Here is a 23,551-nt window from a genome sequence, read left to right as displayed (position 1 = left end):
GCAGCAGGACTGCATTAATGTAGATGAGTGCAAATAAAATATATAAACTGGACAGTAGGCTCCACAGCAATCTCTACGTGTTTCGACTCCTGATGAAGTCTCGCTTGAGACGAAACGCGTAGAGATTGCTGTGGAGCCTACTGTCCAGTTTATATATTTTATTTGCACTCATCTACATTATTGCAGTCCTGCTGCTTTGCTAGCATTTTGCTACCAGCCATTCAGACATTTGAGTTCCTGTTTACACTGTGAATTCTCCCTGGCTGAAGCCTCGCTGACATCATCGAGTTCACGCGAGACTCTATTCAGTGTATGCTCTGTGTAGCACCGGAGAGAGGGGAAGGCGGCGTCCCTCGTGGCTTTCAGTCCTTGCCAGGACCTAGAGGGGCTATTGTGGCAAGACACACCGCGGACATCACACCGAAGTCCTCTTCCTTGGGTTCCTGCGTCTGAACGGGCTGAGTTGTACTCAAAAACGCATTTTTTTCAGCTTTGTTTGTGAGTGTGCATTTTTATCCCTTACTACATAAATTTATTGTTATACAATTTTACGCTATGAGTGCGCCTGTTTTTTCTGTGTTTTTGTAGATATCCTAAGGAAGTGGTGTTCCCTTCATTCGGGCTGCAGAGACTCTTTTGGATAGCAATTGGAACATTTTGGGATTTGTACAGTATATCTTTTACATATATTTATCTGGACATTTTCTTTTTTGATATTTTATTATGTATTTTATTGGTTCATTATTTTTATTTTTTTTACTACATCCACTGTGCTTAGCATAGGTTTTTTACTTTTATTTGTAATAACATTTTCCATTTCACTTTTATTTATATTTTTACTCTATAGAGATTTTATATAGTGATAGGTTGGCGCTAATATATTTCTTTTTTTGTTGTGATATATATATATATATATATATATATATATATATATATATATATATATATATATATATATATATATATATATATAGCAAATACAAAGATCACTTGTGAGCACATTCACATGTCTTAGGCAGGTCTGCAACCCTGCCTTTCACCATTATCCCCAGCATAGTGCTATATATACGCCAGCATGGGGTAGGGGATACAAGTTGGTATCGACTTTAGTGACACATGAATAATAGATAATAGATACACTACCGACACACTTAATCACACTGCGGCCAGATCCGCAAGCCGGGAGATTTCCCGGCTTGCTAGTGGCCGCCCCTCGGCGTGCCGCGCGTCATAGACGCGCGGTCACGCGTCTTCGGGAGCGTGCGCCCCCTGCACGCGCGTCCAGGGGCTCCCCGAGGGAGCCCTGGTGTCCCGCGATCGCGGGACAGCGGCAGGGGGTTCCGGGGGACCCGGCGGACCCGGCAGCGGTAGGGAGAGCGCCCCGATTGGAGGGCGCTCTTCCGCTGCTTCGGCGCGCGCCCGTCACTCTCGGGCGCGCGCCAGGCTACTGCTGCGGCCAAGAACGGGCAAATGCTCGAATAAACTTGGCCGCAGCAGTATATATATATATATATATATATATATATATATATATATATATATATATATATATATATATATATATATAGTGCAGAATAAATGAGTTCTTCAGTATTACTGTAGGTGATACCTTTTTTATTGGACTAACAATTTATGTCATAGGACAAGCTTTCGAGAGTTATCCTCTCTTCTTCAGGTCAATAAATACTGATATACAAAGGATTCAATGGCTAAAACAGCGTAGAGAGAGGAAAAAAAAAAAAAAAACAGATATTTACTGTAGATAAGGTAGGGTGTTAAATGTGTTTTGAAGCCAGGGGACAGTGTCAAAGAAAGGTGGGGAGGGGGAGGGATACTGGGGGGAGAGAGAAAGTGTGGATAAGAATAGAGACAAGCAGGATAATTACAAGCAATTTTGATAGGGTGTGAGAAAACCTGTGTCCGCATTAAGTCCTTTGGTTTTGGTGTCAAAGAGTCTTATCATTCTGAGTTCAAATGTTTTCCGTTCTTGGGTGCTTTTAAACATTCCATTGAGGATTTTGATTTTTAGATCATTTATGGAATGATCTGGTTGTGAGAAGTGATGTCCCACAGGTGAGCAGTATCTTCCTTCTTCGTGATGGAGTATAGAGTGTCTGTGCATTCTTATCCACACTTTCTCTCTCCCCCCCCAGTATCCCTCCCCCTCCCCACCTTTCTTTGACACTGTCCCCTTCAAAACACATTTAACACCCTACCTTATCTACAGTAAATATCTGGGTTTTTTTCCTCTCTCACTGTTTTAGCCATTGAATCCTTTGTATATCAGTATTTCTTGACCTGAAGAAGAGAGGATAACTCTCGAAACCTTGTCCTATGACATAAATTGTTAGTCCAATAAAAAAGGTATCACCTAATACTGAAGAACTCATTTATTCTACACTATCGCAACTGGACTAAAACGGCTATTTTCTGCTTTATATATATATATATATATATATATATATATATATATATATATATATATATATATATAAAAGAAGAAACAATAGCGCATCAAAATTAAATATCAACACAATATAAAGTGATTAATAACACAATATATAAATCTGGAGGAGGTGCTACCAGTGACTACCTGTCCCTATCTCAGATACTGCCAATTAGGTCCACGGCCCCACCACCGCCGAGAAGGAGAAATAGGTGAAGATGACCTAGGCGCAAATGGAGAAGAGAACAGGAATGTGAAAAAATAATAATAAATCAACTATATTTAAGAAATAATGTGGCACTTTAGTGGATGGGGATCCCAAAAGACAATGTCACTATATCCAACTGGAAAAAGGGAAATGTTACTGCATTCGTTGAGACTGTAGATAATAGAAGGAATAATGAATTTGAATAAACCAATATAATTGGATGGGTAGTAGTCTTCTAAAAATACATTTATTGTAAAACTTCCTCAAGTACAAAAATAAAAAACATCAATGTTTGGTTGAGAGAGGATAACACTGATTATAATAGGAATAATGTCCCAATATGTCTCCCAGCCTTTAAAAAGACTTTGAATAACCTGTTGGATCCGTAGGGAAAAGTTCCTATAATATAGGATATAATACACACAGAAATTACAATCGAAGTGCGTCTCCTTACTCTCGTGATGTTCTTCTGGGTGGTGGGAGATTTGAATATTGTAAACTCCTAGTCAGTGTTCAGACACTGCTTCGAGAGAGGGAGGGGAGAATGTGGGGGAGGGAGAGAAAGGACACTTGTGGGAAGGAAGGGAAGTAGCTCAACCTTATCTCCTTCTCCGTGTCCTCTCTGTTCACTCACCCCTTCTCTTGTATAACTGCATATCACAGTTCTGAATCTCCAAACGTAACTCAACCCTCTACCTCTGTCTCCTCCTTTCTTGCCGACTGGGATTCCGTGATTTCGGCGTCTCCGTGTATGCGGCTTGCTTCCTCCACACTCACCGCTTCCGCACCACGTGGGGGAGTCACTTCACGTCTCGCCAGACGTTCCACTTAGAGACTGCACTGTGTGTTGTCTGATCACTGCTGCGATGATAGCAGTCTAGTTGATTGTAAAGCAGATGCTAGGATTGGGAAAAAGACTTGCCAACGGTGTACCTCTCTTCAACTGAGTAACCCTACGCGTTTCAACAAAAATTTCTTTGTCAGTGGTTCAAAGAAAGACTGACTCTCCCTATCCTTATATAGGCACCTCCTCTACAGTTCCAATCATTAACACATGATGATATTCCTAATTGAAACATCAATTAAAACACTACATGGACATGGTATAGATAATATGGAGTATTGACAAGTATATAATTGAATAAATTCAAATATGGATATCTTTTATTAGTTTAAAATGTGGCAATCCCATCATTCGACCAAAATTAACCATATTAATTGGTATATAACAGAGTATATTGAAGTCTAGCATTATTACAATAACAATCAATTTACATCGAGGCCATTGTTAATGTTATATAACATACAAGAACATCTTGATAACACTAAATAAATGTTAACCTAATATAAATCTTTGGAGTTAAAATTAATCTATTTATGTCTTATGGATAGAAAAAAGACTTACATAATTATTTTGAACATTATTTTATATCCACATGAGGGTATATTGTCTATAATTGATTAGATATAACATGTTGGAAAAAATCTTCATCTTTTAATCCCATTTGAGTTTATTCATGTATATACACAACAATGGGGAAAAAAACATTGAATATTTAAATATTTCACTGTCCTCTAGGTGCTGGAACAGTGCAGTAAGGGACCTTTCCAGCTCTCAGAGAGTTAATACCCTAGAGTTGCCTGCAGCAGCAGCTGCTGCCTAATTAATCAGGCTGGGCTCCTTGAGTGAACAAGGAAGTGTTTATGGCAGACAAAGGAAGCTGCCATGCTGAGAGTGACACAGAGAGTGAGACACTGCTGTTCCCAGAGAAGGGGGACAGAGAAGAGAGTGACACAGAGGAGAGTTTGTCTGAGCTCACGTGGGGCCGAGTTCTCCTAGGAAGAAAGGACGACAGGCAGTGCTGAAGCGGGGATGTCCTGTTCTTGGCATTTGACTTGAAGAGGAGAGATTCTCTGAGCTCACGTGGGGCCGAGTTCCCCTAGGAAGGAAGGACGTAAGGTCCTGCTTAAGTGGGGACATCTGCTCCAATGTACTAACAGATAAGAGGAAATTTATTGATGTGCTTAGTCTGTTCATGTTTGGTGCATATGGTACTACATGTTTTTAGCCCGGAACCAGTATGTCATTAGAAAGAGCTGAAGCAAAGTTGAGTTATTTTCCCCTAAAGGGAATAGGTGTTCTTTTTATGTTTTGTTTTGACTTAAAGGGCCGATGGGCCGGTGGGCCGGTTGATGTATGATTTAATCCCTGTAAATAAACCCCATATAGAGAGATACAAAGTGTTTCCTGTCTTAAATTGGGACTAAAAGATACTGCAATGTGGTGTGGGCATCAAAAAAAATATTACCCTGGCTGTGCTCAAAGCTGTGACCATGCAGCAAGCTTAAGCCTATAGGGAACCATGTTAAAAATGGTTTTTGAGGCAAAAAGTAACACTGTGTGCTCATTTGCATGTCATTTCCCAGAATCCCTTGCTGCAGTGGAAGTGCTGTATGCTGGGTGATAATGGGGAAAGGCGGGGTTTGCAGACCTGCCTAAGACATGCAGATGAGCATACAGTTGTATTTGCATATTTGCTTTCCTGTGGAGGGTTTTTGTCACTTTTTTTACTCACCATAACTTAACTCAGTATTATGGTATAGCCTATCCCATAGCCTCTCATGCATATCCAGTTAAAATCAACCCCACACTGATGAGACCCATCAAGGTCGAAACAGCTGTCTGTGGGTGGTTTTCTGGGTATGCACCTTTACCCTGGCTGTGCTCAAAGCTGTGACCATGCAGCAAGCTTAAGCCTATAGGGAACCATGTTAAAAATGGTTTTTGTGGCAAAAAGTGACACTGTGTGCTCATTTGCATGTCATTTCCCAGAATCCCTTGCTGCAGTGGAAGTGCTGTATGCTGGGTGATAATCGGGAAAGGCGGGGTTGCAGACCTGCCTAAGACATGCAGATGAGCATACAGTTGTATTTGCATATATATATATATATATATATATATATATATATATATATATATATATATATATCCCACAATGGCAATATAGGACTAGCCAACCTAGAATTGGTTAGAAAAATACATATTATTAACATTGTAGAATATATGAATATATTAGCCGCTTAATAGCCCAAGAAGCAAGCTAGCCATGGTCGACCCATGCTGATCTGTCCCCTTGAGCTACCAAAGGCTTAATAGTTGCTGTGACGGAAGGGGGTAACCAGGCTCTCTAATAAAGGTCAAGCCCGTTTTGATTACCCCTGATCCGTGTATAAGGGTCCCAGAGAGTAAGCTCATGGACCCCGTAACATTGTATCACTATGTTATTCTGTATGTATTAAAGCTATTTTTGTGTTTTTCCCTTTCCGGGTATGCAATCAAGCAGGGATTGCTAGGGTATGAGATTCAAGGTTTTTTTTTGCGGAGCAAACGTTGACAGAATGTGCCTTGGAGGTTGAGGTCTGGAGTTGTCAGTTCCCCTATAAACGTACTTGGTACATTGGTAATTGGTACATTGGTAATTGGTCGGAGCGCAGGAATCGTTCTTTTTGTTTTTCTATATGTAATGCCTATCTTTTTACCTGCAGCAAACTTCTATAGGGAGGAGCGCGGCATTATGTACAGTTTCTCACTAATATTAGGCAATCCTTTTCCTTGCTGCATACTCCCGTAGGGAATGTTAAATATAGTATCTCTGAAATGTCATAGGGGTAGGTTTATTGGCTCATCTGCTTTACATAGCAGTTACTGAGCCCCTACCAATTTTCCAATTAGTGCAGGTATAATACACCCCAGTGTCAGTCTGGACATCACCCTCCATTGAATGGTAGGTGAATGTGTAAGGCTGACAGAGATATATATATATATGTAAGTTTAATTATATTCACACCAGGGAATTTGTGCACCCAGTTTACCTCTATAGTAAAGGTAAGTATGATACTGGCATTAGCCAGATTTTAATTGCACTACTTCACATAAGCTCATGCTTTATTTAACCCCTTCAGGGCTTTTACACTTTTTTCACCAGTCCATGGGACAACTATTACATACAGATATATGTGTGTGTGTGTGTGTGTGTGTGTGTGTGTGTGTGTGTGTGTGTGTGTGTGTGTGTGTGTGTGTGTGTGTGTGTGTGTGTGTGTGTGTGTGTGTGTGTGTGTGTGTGTGTGTGTGTGTGTGTAGGTACTCCATTAACGGGTATGCCTTGACGTGCATGCAGGCTTACAAATGCTTTGACCAAAGGGTTTAACAAAATACCCTTTTTCATGAGATCATTATTTTATCTTAGCCTAATTGGTAGGAGCTCAGGAATCGTTCTTTTTGTTTTTCTACTTGGGAATCATGCCTGATTCTCGGATACATGTAGGCACATTGTCCTGGCAATACCTCCACTTGAAAATGCAAGCGTGACACACTCACCACTAGGGTACCTGCTTCAGCACAGCCCAGAAAGGAGAATGCGGATAAAACATGTATTCCTGTAGCTAATGAAATCCCTAGGTTAAAGTGGGTACCCCAGCTAGTGCCAAGGTGAGCCACAACCAGTATAAGGTTTGCAGGTGCCCCAACCATATATAAGTTTGAGGGGGACTCTGAGAGTCCAGACTGAGTCCAAGGGAAAGTGTGTGGGGAATAAGGCAGATATAAAACTGCAACCTTTCTCCTTTACTGTCCCCCAAGACTAAGAAGGGTATTAAAATATACTTTAATGTAATGTAATATACTTTTTACATTCAGAACCGATGTCCAAACAGGCTGCCTGAGCTATCTCATAGGTACCGGTAAGTCTGCTGGACATTGGAGTTCAAAGCAACCAGAGGATACCCAGAGATGTGAATACCATTTGGTCAGCGGAGAAAGGTGGAGTTCCAGGTCCGGAGATAAATGGCAGTCCTCCAGGATTCCACTTGTTCTGCCAGACCCGATGGAGCTTGTTCAGTGGGTGGAATTGACAAAGCCAGGGAGATAGGTGGCAGGCTTGTGCATGTCTCTTGGCTGTTTCAGATTTCCCGCTGACCCAGCTTTTCTAGCCTGCTTGGCTCTGATTGGTTGCTTGGGAAAGTTCCCATGTGTTGATTGGCATTTCAGTTTTGTGAATGAAACTGAAAATACTATAAGAATCGATGAGCCAATCAGATTCGTAGTCTCCGGTAGTAAGAGCGCAGGCGGGCTTTTCAAAGTTGCCTTGTGTGAATAGCAGAACAACCGGCTTAGATTTTGAGCCTGAAAAGCCTGCCCGCCAGAGTCTAAGTCCAGCTTTTTGCACTCAAGTTCTCAGAAACAATCGTAGCGGACGCGGCTGGGATTTTATGCCGATTTGAGTTCCAGGAGATTTGGACTATCTTGCGGTCAGGAGGGACAAAGTTCTCAGAACAGAACGTAGCAGTGGCGTATGGAACTTTATGTCGATTTGGGTTCCAGGAGATTCCGGGCTAAGTCCCGGTCAGGGTAAAACTCTCCCTTACAGTTCCCTGCACCTAGGAAAGTTTAGTTTTTGACCCCAGTCCCAAATGTAAGTGTGTCTTTTTGGCTGTGTTTTGTGTATCATTGTGTGTAAGCGAATGTATGTCGAATAAATGACAATTTATTTAATTACCTTGTTTTGCTCAATGGATGATCCCGGTAAAAAGATCTAAATAACCTGGCCGCCCGTTTATTTACTGGAGGCATTGGTGGGATCATTCAACTTTATGTTATAAAGTCCTGCAGGGATTTATAGCATAAAGACGAACTCGTAGATTGCGAGCTCTCAAAACAAGTAGTGATTTACACACGTTACACAAAGCAGGAAAAGTGCAAGTTCTCTCTTGTCATTTAAAGTTTAGTGCCACCAGGCAAAGATGGACAGACGGTCAGGTCGGTACTGGACCTGGGACCTTCCCAGAATGTTAACCCAGTGTGATGGATATGAACTACCGAACGCCGGTTGTGCAAAGACACAGCTGGGGAAGAATCTCGAGCGACATGAAGCAGGCATAGCTTCACCTGCTGATGCAGGGCAAACCATTCTGGCCATGGTCCTGGAAGATCTTCCAGCTCTGGTGGAAGTGGAAGCAGAGGAGGAGAACGGGGAAGAAGAGGACCCAGAAGGTGAGCGTGAACCAGGGAGTGGAGCCGTAGTAGCCCCAATTGTTACTGGTTCCATTACAATGGATCTTACATCTCTCCTTGCCGTTTGGGGAGAGAGGGTCACCTTCGAGTAGAGGCTGCAGTTGATTGCAACTTCTCAAGGTGTGTAGCACCCAAGACGGGACCCTTACCAACCTCAACTGCCAAGGGTGTCACACTACAGATTCAGCAAAGTGTTTGAGGATCAGTGTCTCCAGTTCCGTGTGCCAGAATGGGACTGGGTATTTCATTTATCTCCACTATTGACAGGGATAACCCTGAAGACCTTCCAGGGCTTCCAGGGTCTCCCGTCAGCAGACAAGAATGACTACCAACATGTGAAGGCTTTGTTACTGTGCCAGTATGCCCTCACTCCAGAGACATACTGGGCATGTTCAGGTCTGGGGACCAGACCGGACGGGAAACGCACATGATATTTGCCGCCCGACTCATCCAGCACAGCACACAGTGGGTAGAAGGATGCAAAGCTACCCAGTACGATAGCTTACTGGAATTAATATACAAGGAGCAGTTTCTACCGCAGTGCCAGCCTGAGGTGAGAGATTGGGTGTTTGACCGTAAGCCCGCCACTTGCTGGGATGCATCCAGTCTGGCTGATGAATACGTCACCAGCCGTGCGCCGTCGGGCAGGAAGGTGCCTGCCCAGAATGGAGCCACTCCGGCTCGGGCACCCAAGGGCACCGAGTTCAATACCAGCGCTTCACAGGGGAAGCCCAAAGCATCTGCAGAAGGGAGTACATCCAAGTCTGCAGAATTCAGGCACGAGAAGCGCTGCTACCAGTGCAATTGGACTGGGCACATGAAGTCAGATTGTCCTGAGCGGTCCCACTCCAGCAATCCCCCTCAGGGGCAACACACTCCAGCTGCCCACCCAGTCACATTTATGGGACTGGCACTCACAGCTGAGCAGCGTGCAGCCGTCCAGCAAGTACAGCAGTGGACCCAGAGTGTGATTTTTACCCTCTCCGCAAGTGGCACAGCAGAGGTGGCAGACGGGCATCAGGTTGCAGCTGTCGGGCTGCCTGCCAATGATGTGAGGATAAAGCATTTGAGGCCAATGACCATTGGAGCTCGCCAGGCAGCCGGCCTTATCGACTCAGGTGCCACTGTCACTCTGGTGAGACCTGATATGGTCAATCCAAAGGATCTGCTCCCGGGCACAGGGATTTATTTAGCTATTTATTTATTTATAAAAATGTTTTACCAGGAAGAATACATTGAGAGTTACCTCTCGTTTTCAAGTATGTCCTGGGCACAGAGTTAAGATGACAAATAATACATGGTTACAAATACATAGTTACATAAGTGAACAGGGTATACATTATATACAAGACATAGCATGCACAGTTAGAGATAATATATATTATAGACTTATGTAGCAGTTACAGGTTAAAATGTGAGACAGCTTTGGTTTTGAAAGAAATTAGACTGGTGGTGGCTGTGAGAGTCTCTGATAATTTGTTCCAGTTTTGGGGTGCACGGTAAGAGAAGGAGCAGCCAGATACATTGCTGAACCTTGGGACTATGAACAGTCTTTTGGAGTCAGATCTCAGATGCTAAGTTCTGCATGTGGTAGGGGTGAGGTGTTTGTTCAGATAGACGGGTAGTTTGCCCAGAAAATATTTGAAGGCAAGACAGGAAAGTTTAACTTTGCGCCTAGACTCAAGTGATAACCAATCTAGTTTTTTGAGCATTTTGCAGTGGTGTGTGTTGTAGTTGCATTGGAGAACAAAGCAGCATATTGAATTGTAGAGGGTGTTAAGTTCGCTAAGGTGTGTTTGGGATGCCAAGCCGTATACTATGTCCCCATAGTCGATAACTGGCATTAGCTTCTGCTGTGCGATACGCTTTCTGACCAGCAGAATTAGGGAGGATTTGTTCCTGTAAAGTATACCTAGTTTGACATACAGTATGTTTTTGATGTTAGTGTATCAATGTGCATCCCGAATGTTAAAAGGGAGTCAAACCATATGCCCAAGTATGTAAAACTAGTAACAGGGATCGGAGGGTGTCCAGGACGTCGGCGAGGATGGTCGTGTGAGAGGAGAGCTCCACAGACCCTCGTGAATAATCTTACCGAATAGCGCTTTTCCCCCCAATTTTCGTCCCCCAAAGTGTTGCCTCTGATCGACTAAACAAGAAGGTATGTCGAACAAGCAGATAATGCAACCCTCCCAATGGGTAACAAAGTTTTTCTCCCCCTCACAAAAGAACACCGAAGTGGCATCTGAAATCCAAGATGGCACCGGCTCAACAAGCGAACGCGGCTCAAAGCAGCAGGCCCCAGATCGGGACTGAGGGGAGGAGATGCAGGGCCCTGAAGAGAGCCTTACCCGGGAGTATATGCAGGACCTAATGACCTCCATGCTAAACAAACTACACATATCAATCCAGGATGACCTGAAGGCAGCCGTGACTGAGCTCAGGCAGGACATCACATGCCTGACGGAGAGCACCTCGGCACTGGAAACAAAAATGGAGGAGACCCTGCAGGCACAAACGGCTGCAGAGGATGACATTTTCAGACTAGGGCTGGAGGTAAATAGTTTGAAGGACAGCCTGGAGGATCATGAAAATCGTGACAGGCGCCAAAATATCAGGATCAGAGGCATACCTGAATCTGTCCTCCCGGATCAGCTGAAACAATACCTCCTGGACTTTTTCACATCGCTCTGTGAAGACCTAGATACTAGAGACCTGGAAATTGACAGAGCCCATCACGCTCTTGGGCCGCGATCTGATGACCCAAATCGAACAAGGGACGTTATAATTCGCCTCCACAGATAAGCAGTTATGGAAAAACTAATGGCGGCCTGCAGGGCCAAGGAGCCCATTACGTTCAGAGATGACCACCTACAGATATACAATGACCTAGCCAAAGTTACGGTAGACAGACGCAGGGAGTTGAAGCCTTTAACAACGTTGCTAAGAGAAAATGGAATCAAATATAAATGATTTCCATTTAAACTAATTGTGAACAGGAACGGCAAGTTCCATGCTATCCAACACCCCACAGAGATGACCCGACTAGCACGGGCGGTGGGCCTGGACCCCCCAGCAGCGTGGAACTCTGATATATCCAGGCCCCACAATCGGGAGGCCTGGGTACCACCAATCCGGGCATCGGAGAGGCTAGCCGGACAAAAGCAACAAAAGAAATAAAGACAGGTCAACTTACCCAAGAGATCCTTTTCCCAGTTACCAGTTGCACCCCGTCATGCTAATGGAGGCCCAGTCACGTTGACTGAGGAGTTCCTGATTAAGCCGTCCACAGCAGGAAGAGGTACAGACTAAGTACACAGAGGCTGTGCAATAACTGCACCCCAGGAGTGAGGAGCGCAACCGCCGGTAAGAGGCCCGACCGCCACCTACTCCAAACCAACAGAGGACGACGTACCTGGAGCATTCACCGCGAGAGAGGAGGAGGAAGGATCCATTGACCCCCCACCCCCCGAGCACAAGCCAAAGCCCCGGAGCAGCTACTCACCTTCCGCCTGTTTAGGGGCAACAAAGAAGGAAGGGTTAAGGCCCTCAGGAGACCGAAGAGGGAACCGAACACGCAGAGGCCATGACCCCTTTTCTCCTCCCCTATTGGCGTTATACCTTGCTGATCATCCACGGAGCATTAACTACAATGGCCGAGATCGACCGCTGAGGCTAGCAGCATCACATTGAAAAAACAGGTAGGAAACCAATCATAAACCTGAGTAAATTTGCACCCTAAAGCCAATCATAAGCCCCTCTCACCGAACGGGAGCACCGCTTCATGAGCAATCTTTGAAGCTCCACGAGCCTAAGCGACGTCAGGAACCCAGAATGTGTACGAGGGAATACCCTAGATATACCTGCAGACAATCACTGTTCCCTGAATAAGACTTTGGCTGAGAGCAACACCAATTATTTTAGTTGTTGTGGTTAACACCTGTGTCCAAATGTATTCCCCTCACCCTCCCCTTGTTATCCAAGTTCAGTTAATTATATTAAGGAATTTTATGACTATGAAGAGCAGCACTGCGGGATCCATATAATGTATACAGTTGAAGATAAATGCTATGCTACTACAGATCCCCCTGTAAAATCCCCCCCATCTCCCCTCTCACCCCCCCCATTTCCCCTCTCACGCCCCCCCTTCCCCCAAATCCCCCCCATTCCCCTCCCCCCTCTTTTCTCCCCCTCCCTCCCCACCCCCTCCCCCCAGCCTCCCATTCCCCCCCCCCACACACACATCCCTCCCCCCCCTTTCCCTGAAGGCAGCCTCAAAACTGGAATCAAATCAGACTCCAACACAATTATAATAACTGGCAATGGTTAAACGGTTAATTATTTGTTGCACTGTCTACCAGCGTCTTTCCCCAAATCTCCCCCCCCCCCCTGTTCTCTGAGCAGAAACTGTCACCCGGGTTGCGCATATTGATATGATAGTGGGTAAGGAGGGTTCATGCTGCAAGGGACGTGGCCCCCGATTCCTTACAGTACCCTCCCCCCCCCTTCAGGATCGACCTCAGGACGATCCATCCAAGGCTTCTGTGGAAATTTCTTGTGGAAGCGGTCCAAAAGAACTGGAGCATGGATGTCCTCCTTGGGTACCCAAGAGCGTTCCTCTGGGCCATAACCCTTCCAGTGAACAAGGAATTGTATCTTTCCTCTGGATACACGAGAATCCATGATTGTCTGGATTTCGAATTCAGGTTGTCCTTGGACCATGACTGGTTTGGGTCTATGGGTCTTAGCAGGGAACCATTTGCTCTGGACGAATGGCTTGAGCAAGGAAATGTGGTATACATTTGGAATCCTCATGGAAGACGGAAGTTGCAGACGAAATGCCACAGGATTGATTTATTCCTGGATCAGAAAAGGCCCTAAGAATCGGGGTGCTAATTTCGGGGTCGGAGACTTCAACTTGATGTTCTTGGACGAAAGCCAAATTAGGTCCCCTGGCTTGTAATTAGGGGCCTGTTGACGACGACGGTCTGCCTGACACTTGAATTTCTAAGCGGCGCTAGGAAGCGCGGACTGAATCTTGATCCATGACTTCTGAAGAGTAGTTACCCGTTCATCAGCCGCCGGCACTCCTATCGGAATGTTTGAGATTAGCAGTCGACTTGGGTGGAAACCATAATTCACGAAGAACGGGGTTTCGTGCGTGGATTCATTACGAAGTGAATTGGTTTCAAATTCTGCCCAAGGTAGCAGGTCAACCCAATTATCCTGGGAATCGGAAATAAAACACCGTAGGTATTGTTCCAGCATTTGATTTAGTCTTTCTGTTTGCCCATTAGTCTGGGGGTGATAGCCTGACGAGAAGGATAGTGCCATGCCAAGCCTCTTGGAGAAAGCCTGCCAAAATTTCAATATAAATTGCGTGCCTCGGTCCGAAACTATGGATGTAGGTATCCCATGGATGCGAAACACCTCCTTGGTGAAGATATCAGCTAGGGTGGGCGAGGAGGGAAGTCCTTTGAGTGGAACAAAGTGGGCCTGTTTTGAAAAACGGTCAACGATGACCAAAATGATATTCATCCCTCTGGAAGGGGGTAGATCCACAATGAAATCCATTGAAATATGTGACCATGGACGTTCAGGTACTGGCAAGGGCATGAGCAAGCCTGAGGGTCTTTGATGAAGAGTCTTGTTTTGTGCGCATACTGGACAAGCACTAGTAAATTTATGAACCATCTTTGCCATATTAGGCCACCAAAAAGTACGCTTGATAAGATCCAAAGTTCTTTTGAAGCCGGGATGGCCGGCTGAACGGACAGAGTGGCCCCATTCTAATATCTTTTGATGAAACCTGGGTGCGGCATAAAGAGTTCCTTCCAGTACCTGTAGACCACTCGGAATTTGTGTTTGAGCTTCAACGATCTTTTCGAGAATGTCAAATGAGTTGACGGAAATTATAAACTTAGAGGGTACGATAGTTTCAGGGGTTTCTTCGGATCTTTCCTCAGGAGAAAATTGTCGGGACAAGGCATCAGCTTTTGTGTTCTTAGAACCGGGAATATAAGACAGAGTATAATTAAATCTTGAGAAAAATAGTGCCCAACGGGCTTGACGAGACCCCAGACGACGTGCATATTCGATATAAAGAAGATTTTTATGATCGGTCAATATAGAAATAGGTTCGCGGGAACCTTCCAGGAGATGTCGCCATTCCTGTAAGGCCATCTTGATAGCCAAGAGCTCTCTATTGCCAATATCATAGTTCTTTTCAGCGGGCGAAAACTTCTTTGAAAAAAAACCACATGGATGAAGCTTATTTTGACGGAAGAATCTCTGGGACAGGATGGCGCCTGCACCACAATCAGACGCATCAACTTCTAAAGTAAAAGGAAGACTAACATCGGGATGTCGCAGAATGAGTGCCGAGACGAAAGCTTGTTTCAGGGTTTCGAAGGACGAGACGGCCTGCGGAGGCCATACAGATGGGTCAGCTCCCTTCTTGGTAAGGGCCGTAATGGGAGCCACAGTGGTGGAAAAATTTCGGATGAATTTCCTATAGTAATTGGAGAAGCCCAAAAAACACTGGATGGCTTTGAGAGAGTTGGGCTGAGGCTAATCCAAAACAGCCTTAAGTTTTTCAGGGTCCATTGAAAATCCTTTATCTGAAATTATATAGCCTAAGAAGGCAGTAGAGGTTTGATGAAAAAGACATTTCTCGAGCTTAGCGTAGAGATTATTGACACGAAGGCGAGTGAGAACGAGCCTGGTATGCTGGACATGATCTTGAAGATTTTTAGAAAAAATTAGGATATCGTCCAGATAGACGATTACGAAAGAGTTGAGAACATCACGGAAGACATCATTCATAAAATCCTGAAAAACAGCAGGAGCATTGCATAAGCCGAAGGGCATTACAAGATACTCGTAGTGGCTGCTTCTGGTATTGAAGGCAGTCTTGCATTCATCGCCTTCTCGGATGCGAACAAGATTGTAAGCTCCTCGGAGGTCTAGCTTGGAAATTTTTTTTGCCCCTTGAAGCCTATCAAAAAGTGCGGATATCAGCGGAAGGGGGTATCGATTCTTGACTGTGATGAGATTGAACCCTCGGTAATCAATGCATGGTCTCAGGGATCCATCTTTCTTTTGACCAAAAAGAAACCGGCACCAGCGGGGGACGAAGAATTACGAATGAATCATTTTTCAAGGTTTTCTTTGATGTATGCTGCCATCGCTTCAGTTTCAGGGAGAGACAAGGGGTAGGACTTACATTTCGGAAGAACAGCACCGGGAACCAGATCAATGGGGCAATCATAAGGTCTGTGAGGAGGTAGAACCTCCGATTGTGTCTTGCTAAAAACGTCGATGAAATCCGCATATGCTTCAGGAAGAGCGGAATCATTAGCTGGGGGCGTTTCCACTCCCGCAAGGACTGTGGTAGGGAAATGACCGGCAATGGTGAGGCGTCTGACTCTGGCTCCCACTGAATTGTCTTGCCATCCCTCCAATCAATGCGTGGGTTGTGCTGCTGTAGCCTAGGATAACTAGAACGGCAGGAGAGTGCATCACATCAAAGGATATGATGTCGGTATGAGTACCGGCAGAAAGGGTGAGAGGAAGAGTCTCTAACGTGATGAAGGCAGGTTGCAAAGGACGACCATCAATAGCCTCGAGGCCAATCGGCGATTTCTTAGCGATGAGCGGAATATTGTTATGAGTAGCAAAATCTTGATCCACAAAGTTACCACCGGATCCTGAATCAAGAAAAGCAGCGGTGGTTACGTGAAAATTCGGACCTTCAAGCGAAACTTGAAGCATAATTATCTTAGGGAGTTACTCTTCAGAGGTAGGGTGAGAAGATATTGACCCCAAAATGAGTCCCTCTTGCCCCATTGGTCGTGTTTGTTCTTTGGGCCTTAAAGGACAAAAACGTACCATATGCTCAGGAGATCCACAGTAGTAGCAAAGGCCCTCATTCCGGCGACGAGCCCTTTCGGCAGTCTGGTCAGGGGTTTTATCGGCAGTCCTGTCGGTATTACGGAACTCTTGACTGGCAATCTGTATGGGTTCCACAGTGTCTAGAACAGGACGAATAGCTGGGAAGGATCTGGGAAGAATAGGGTCAGAAGAGAAAATTCTGGGATGCTGGCGTTCATGACGGCGCTGTTGAAGGCGCTGATCCACTCGTATGCATAGTGCGATCAATTCCTCCAATCCCTGGGGCCTGGGCTGAACTGCAAGTTCATCCTTTACAGAGTCGGACAAACCTTGCCAAAACACAGCAATAAGGGCTTCTTGGTTCCAATGCGTCTCCGCCGCGACAGTCTGGAATTCCAATGCGTATTTGGCTACAGACCTACGACCTTGAGACAATTGAACAAGAGAAGCAGCGGCAGTATCTCTGCGGGCGGGAATATCGAAAACCTGCTGGAATTCTTGGTGGAAGAGCTGGTAATCCTGGGTGACTTCCGCACGCAACTCCCAGATGGGAGAGGCCCATGCCAAGGCGTCCCCTGTTAAAAGAGAGTAAACATAGGCTACCTTGGTGCGTCCGGTGGGGAACAGGCTGGGAGAAATCTCAAACTGTATTTCACATTGGTTCAAAAACCCACGACAGGCTAGAGGGTAACCTGCATATGCTTTAGGCGTAGGAATCCTGAGTTCTGATGGCCGGTTGCCACCCTGCGCGGCTGGGGCCGGAATAGGCTGTAGTGAAAGCTGGGAAAGCTGTTGTACCAGGCTTGTGATCTGAGTTCCCAAAGTATCAATGCAATGCGCAAGTCCCCTGATTAGTTGGCCCACCTCAGTCAGGTCTATTTCTGTTGGGCTCTGCATAATGTCACGCTGTGCAGCCCGCAGACCAGGCCAGTCCCCTGTACTGAGGTGGGATGTTGAATATACACACCGACAGCAGAGGGAGCGGGTCCGGGATGTGGTTGTAGCGTGGCCAGGCCTTGATTAAGATTTAGAATAGTCGTTGTACTTGCCGAGTTCAGGAGTATAGAGAGTTCCGTAGTTATATCCGTTTCCGTGTCCAAGGGTCTGAGAGGTAAGAATCGTGATGGGTAAGCCGAAGTCGGGAGCCAGAGGGGTAAGTCAGACAAGCCGGTTCAAATCTGTAGGAGTAAAGACAAACAGGAGCACAACACAGTTTCCAGGCTACACAGGAAGCAAGGAGCTACGCAGAGCAAGGAAGTGAAGGCAAAGCAGGATATTTAAAGTGACAGTGACCAATCCGGATGAGGGGCATGGCGGAGGCGTGTCGAGGAGCTGCTCGTGAGTAGCTGAGAGACCAGGAAATAGTAGAGCCCAGCTGAGAGTCTGTAACACCAGTGCCAGAAACCAAGATGGCGACGGCAGAGTTCAAGGTATGCACTGGGCGGCGGCATGGGTCGCGACGGGGGGCAGGGGCAGCAGCCGCTGCAGTATTGGTAGTGGGTAAGAAGGGGTCACGCTGCAAGGGACGTGGCCCCCTATTCCTTACAAGTTGTGTGTGTGTATATATATATATATATATATATATATATATATATATATATATATATATATATAGTGGGAAAGGGGGATACTTGTGTATACAGTATATTGATGCGGGGGAAGGGGGAATTGTATGTATATTGTGGTGGGGAGGGGAGGGAACTGTGTGTATATTGTAGGGGGATTGTGTGTATTGTGTGTTTCTGTGTGGGAGGAATTGTGTGTGGAGGGGGGTGTTGAGTGTGAGCAAAGGGGATTTAGGTAGTGAGATTAAGTGTGAAGTGGGGGGGATTGAGGGAGCGGGATTGAGTGTAAGGAGGAGGTAGTGAGTGAGTGAGTGAGTGAGTGAGTTGGATTGAGTGTGAAGAGAGTGGATTTAGGGAGTGGGATTAAGTGTGAGGAGGAGGGGATTGAAAGGGTGGGATTTAGTGGGAGGAGGAGGGATTGAGATAGTAGGATTGAGTGTGAGGAGTTGGGGATTGAGGGAGTAGGATTGAGTGAGATGAGGTTGGGGAGAGTGTAAAAGGAGGTGGGGAGAGTGAGAGAGCGAGAGAGGGAGTGGAAGATAGTGAGGGGTGGGAGAGTAAATGAGTAAGAGAGGGAAGGAGGGGGTAAATTGGGGTAGTGAGAGAGAGAGGAGAAGAGTGTAAGACAGTGGGAGAGGGGAAGTATGAAAGTGAGCGAGAGAGAGGGAGGAAGAGAGGGAGAGGGGGTAAGAGTGTAAAATGGGTTGAGAGAAAGGGAGGGAGTTTGGATCAAGGACAAATATGTAATTTTCTAACTGACAAACATTGTGTCCATTTCTTATATTATTTTGATCCATGTCACAATAATGTTGAAATCACATTCGCTTTCCATATTTATTAAGTGGGTGGTGGTGCAAGCCTTTATACTATACATCCTATTATAATATTGTTTAAAAAAAACTTCCCTTTACTTCTATAAACACCACTCAAAGACGCCCTGTCAACAACATAAAACTTCTTCATATATCAATGCAAAGAGAAACATACTCTGCTGCTGTCAATTTAATGACAAATAAACAACTGTCATGATTGAAACATTGCCTCTGGTATTTATTATGAGAAGTATTGTATTGTACTGTAAATCTAATGTACAGCGTTTTTTGAACCTCGCAAGTCTGTTTCATGTGTATTAACAGTACACCAACACTACAGACATTACACTTATGACCTATGAGGTTATTAATCCTCTGAATACTGTAATTTCATCCATGAAAAACTATTCTGCTGGTTCATTAAAAGTTAACCAAGCCAACATAAACATTCAATTCTCTAGTGATGAAAACTATTGGAACTCTGAACTCCATGCAGTTTCTTTGGGAGGCTTAATTTATTCTGTGTCATATCATAGTTTGATGCATGGACATACTGTATGTATTGCAAAACACTGTGCTGCACATGCACTTTTATGGAAATGCAGTAAATCCTCTCTTAAAGTATTAGTCCAATACTTAATTATTTCTTACAAGTGTACCAATTTCAGTGATCAGAATATGTATATTACAATTAATCTAGAAACAGCAAATGGACTTGTATACTGACTTCTAAGCCTTTATGATAATTATTTTAGAATTTCAAAACAATCAGTTCACACTGTTAACGGACAATCTCTATTCTAACTGGTTCATGACATGGAAGGTGTGAGGCTGTAGTAATGCAATATTGCAGCTCAAAAGGAAAGGCCGCTATTGTATACTGTACAAATAACATATTTTCTGTCTTGATAAGCCTGCCAAGACTACACTGAAGTAACAGAAAAAGCATCTCATTAGTCATTTGGGTGTAGAATACATGAATTAATTGGAATACTGTATCTAAGCAATATTGCTGTCATTGTTGGCCTGTCCTTATTGAGCGGCTCTCTCAGTATGAACACAGGATTTAGGTAAATTAACAAAGATAAGAGTCATGATTTTAAAATGATTTTGAAACCTTAAATTGAGAATAATCAAACTTTGACTCCTTTTTATTTTTACTTTTTTTAAATAAATATTTTAACACCATCTTTGAGTTACGTGGGGCTATGTGCAAAAGTAAAGAAAAGTTTTGTTTCATGTGCGGCATCATTGTTTGCTCACTGATGTGCTAATTCAAAGAAACTTGTTAATATTTTTTTTTTTTACATCTGCTGCAGACTATTAGCCAGTGAGGTTTACGCTGGATCAGAACTAGCACATTATTTTTGGTGGATAGAAAATGGAAACATGGTGCATATAAACTCATTATTTGATCCTCATCCTATTATAATATTTGCACTGGGTAGCTCCTCCCACACTTCACCTGTTGCCACTACCCAAATAACAAACTGGTCCACAGCAAAAAAAAAATACAGCAGATTATCTTGATACAATAATGCAGAGAAGGAACACTACAATGCCTTTCTTTGGTTCTGTATTCCCCCAAACTGCCTAGATTTATAGGGGGCATGCAGTATTTATCAGGTTGCACCAAATGCAATGGCACCAGTTGTATCAGGAAAAAAAAACCTGACACTGTCAATTTGATGTTTTATTTGATACATTACAAGCAATCGTTTTGCTTCAAAATTGAACCCCCTTTGAATTCATAAAAATAAAGCTATATATCATAGTCTCTCAGCTCCAAAATCAGGGCAGATGAAAAACAACAAGATGCACCAGATTATTTAAAGGAAAGGAATTCCATTGAAAGCAACTAGATTTTTGTTTTGAGAAATGCATTTTCTTGCTCCACTTTTGCCCTGGTTTTAATACAAACCCCGAAAGACATCATAGACCTCACAGAGGTAACCAAAATAAACAGAATTTAGTAATCATCAATAACCTGCTGCAAAGGCTCTGATGCATATTGTATTTTTTTTATGATTGACCAATAACACACAGGTCTTTCTTATATCAAATTTAGTTCAAAACAGTAAACAGCAAATGTAATCAAAGTTAGCCTATTAGAGGTGACAATGAACAGAATGCACATTATTTACAGAGAAAAGAGTATGTGTACACGACCTGTAAAAACAATCATGCTAAATAACACTGGGGCACTATGCTAACAGGTGGTTTGAGAACAGAGTAAGTGGAATGTAATTACCTTTAGGATTAGATCTGTGTGATGTTGGTCCAGCATGTTTGCCCTCCTGGAAGAGGTGATGATGACCCTGCCGTACCTCCCAGGGGTTTGAAGGTCTGAGTACAGGCGATGTTTGGAGCGGTTCACTGGGAACAGACTGTCCACCAGATTCCTTTCTATCTTAGCTAGGCTATGTTTAGGGGCCAGCAAATATTCGATGTTTTCCTCAACCCGGTACCTGCTGAAGCTGGCCCCCAGCAAGATGGAGATCAGCACTGGGGCTGATGCGAAAAATACTGGATGGCTGGCGATAAAATAGCCCAGTCTGGAAAAACACGTCCTCAGCCCACTGTGCAAAACCTTCCGCAACATTCTAGTGCAGAGGGAGCTTAGGATGGGAAGAGTCACACGCTGCGATCTGAAGCGCTCCCAGAGCCTGGCCAAAACCATCAGGGATCACAAACATGCGGAGATCCTCCCTTGCCAAAAGATACACACCAACATGGTACTGTATATTGCCCCTACTGAGATAAGAATACAGCTCCCAGAATGTTAACGACGATTCGTCACTTTTTTAATGGTAGATCTCCAGCTAATGCAGATGATAAGTAATCAGAACAATGCAAGTGAGAAGAAAAGAGGACTGGCTCATTCCTCACGAAAGTAAACGATCTGTTGAGCAAAGTACTGTACAGTAGAGCTTGGTTGAAATATAAATCGAGTTGTCTTTCTCTTACTTTCCAGTCACTGCTTTGACAGGACAAGCATGCTCAATGCTTCATGTGTACAGAGTACTATCTGTACAGTATCTCAGGGATTCACAAACGAGTCCTATTGGCAGTAGCTCACACTTTATCTTACTCTACAAGAATAATCATCAGGTTTCCAAAACAATCTTGGAAGTTGTGTTTGCACAATCACCTCTACGGTTGTGTCTGTTTATTCTCAGGATGAACAGGCTTTAGCTTGCTCAAGGAGACAGATTGTATTGAGTTTCTTAGGCGATAAAAGAAACCAGTCCTTATTACGCCAACATGAGCCATGGTCCAGTTCAATGACTGTGAAAAAATCCAGCTACCATGGTCTTTATTTAACCATTTTGCAGGAGTAAGAGCCCAAAATTAGAAAGAATTGAGACATAACAATAAAAAGTAACAAAATCCACCCTCGGTAAGACCCATTGTTGTACCTTGCTGCATAACAAGAGGCAGAAATCAAATTAGGTAAAAGAATAAATTAAACGTTCAAGAAAAAATGTTTCTGAAAGTTGCAAAGAGCCTCTCCCTTAACCTTCCTCAAATCCCCATCCCTATTTGATGAGGTCTCTGCCACAAACATGAACACATGTATCCCATTGTTCCAATAGGGTGATCATCGCATAGATACAGTTTTGTGTATTTCATTTGTCTCAGGCGATTATTTAGCCTGTCAACACATCACAGGAGAAGACAGCAAAAAAAAAAATATGAGGAGCCAGCAACGTCTAGGCTATTCCTCCAGCCTCTCTATCCCTGTCTTCCCCTGTCTCTCTCTCTCTCTCTCTCTCTGCTCTCTCTGAATGCAGCTGCAATTACCAGTGAGAGTGCACGACGAGAACTGGGATTTTCATACGCTGTTTTGGAGAATTCGTACGCACTTATATCTGAAATAATAATAATAATACAAAATCAACAATAAAATACCAAGGAAACTACAATCCAACAATCCTCCACAAATGCCTGTCTCCTCTCCACCCCCCAAACATGTAACGCATACTCTAATTGAACTTGAAAACTTACATCATTTTAAGACTTCCCCATAAAAAAAACGCCCAGATTACAGAGAAAACAAACACAACCCCCCCCCCCGCCCCCGCAAATAAAAAGGTATGCCCCCTCATACATCACGAAGACGTCTTCTATTGCAGCATGATCTATAGCGCACATCCCTCCCTCCCCCCTCTACCCAGCCGCTCCTCCCTGAATCAACTGCCACAGGGGTTGTCTCTCCTTCCAGAGAGAAATAAATACAACGAGAGAGGAATAAATCACCATGAAATACTTTTTTAGAATTGGCACTCATCTCTTTGTCCCCCCCCCCCCCCCCACATCATACCCCTCCCCCCTCATGCCTCCCCCCCCCCCCCCCAGATGATCGGTGCTCTGTAGCGTTTGCTGCTGATTCACGGTGTTTGCAAGCAGGATGCCAAGACGAATTGGATTTTGCAGCCTCTGACATATAAAATATAACAAACTAACGCAAACGGACGTGCCAGGGGTGGTTAAAATCATGTTAGTGGTCTGCTTGGCGGAAATGCTTCATTAGCTTGATCTGGTTAGCAGCAATGA

The 23,551-nt window shown here is 44.3% G+C and overlaps 1 protein-coding gene across 1 annotated transcript in view; it reads right to left on the bottom strand.

The window, feature by feature from the left end:
• Positions 1 to 23,038, bottom strand: part of PTCHD1 (patched domain containing 1) — a 256,961-nt gene extending 233,923 nt beyond the window's left edge. Inside the window, exon 1 of the mRNA XM_075589363.1 lies at positions 21,246 to 23,038. Coding sequence (XP_075445478.1) covers positions 21,246 to 21,674 — 429 coding nt within the window. The 5' untranslated portion in view covers positions 21,675 to 23,038. The remainder of the gene's footprint in view (positions 1 to 21,245) is intronic.
• Between the last annotated feature and the right edge of the window lie 513 nt (positions 23,039 to 23,551).

Source organism: Ascaphus truei, chromosome 3, assembly GCF_040206685.1.
Source record: "Ascaphus truei isolate aAscTru1 chromosome 3, aAscTru1.hap1, whole genome shotgun sequence".
NCBI lineage: Eukaryota > Metazoa > Chordata > Amphibia > Anura > Ascaphidae > Ascaphus > Ascaphus truei.
The sequence above is the reverse complement of the archived record's forward strand: the minus strand, read 5'-3'. Positions and strand labels throughout refer to the sequence as shown.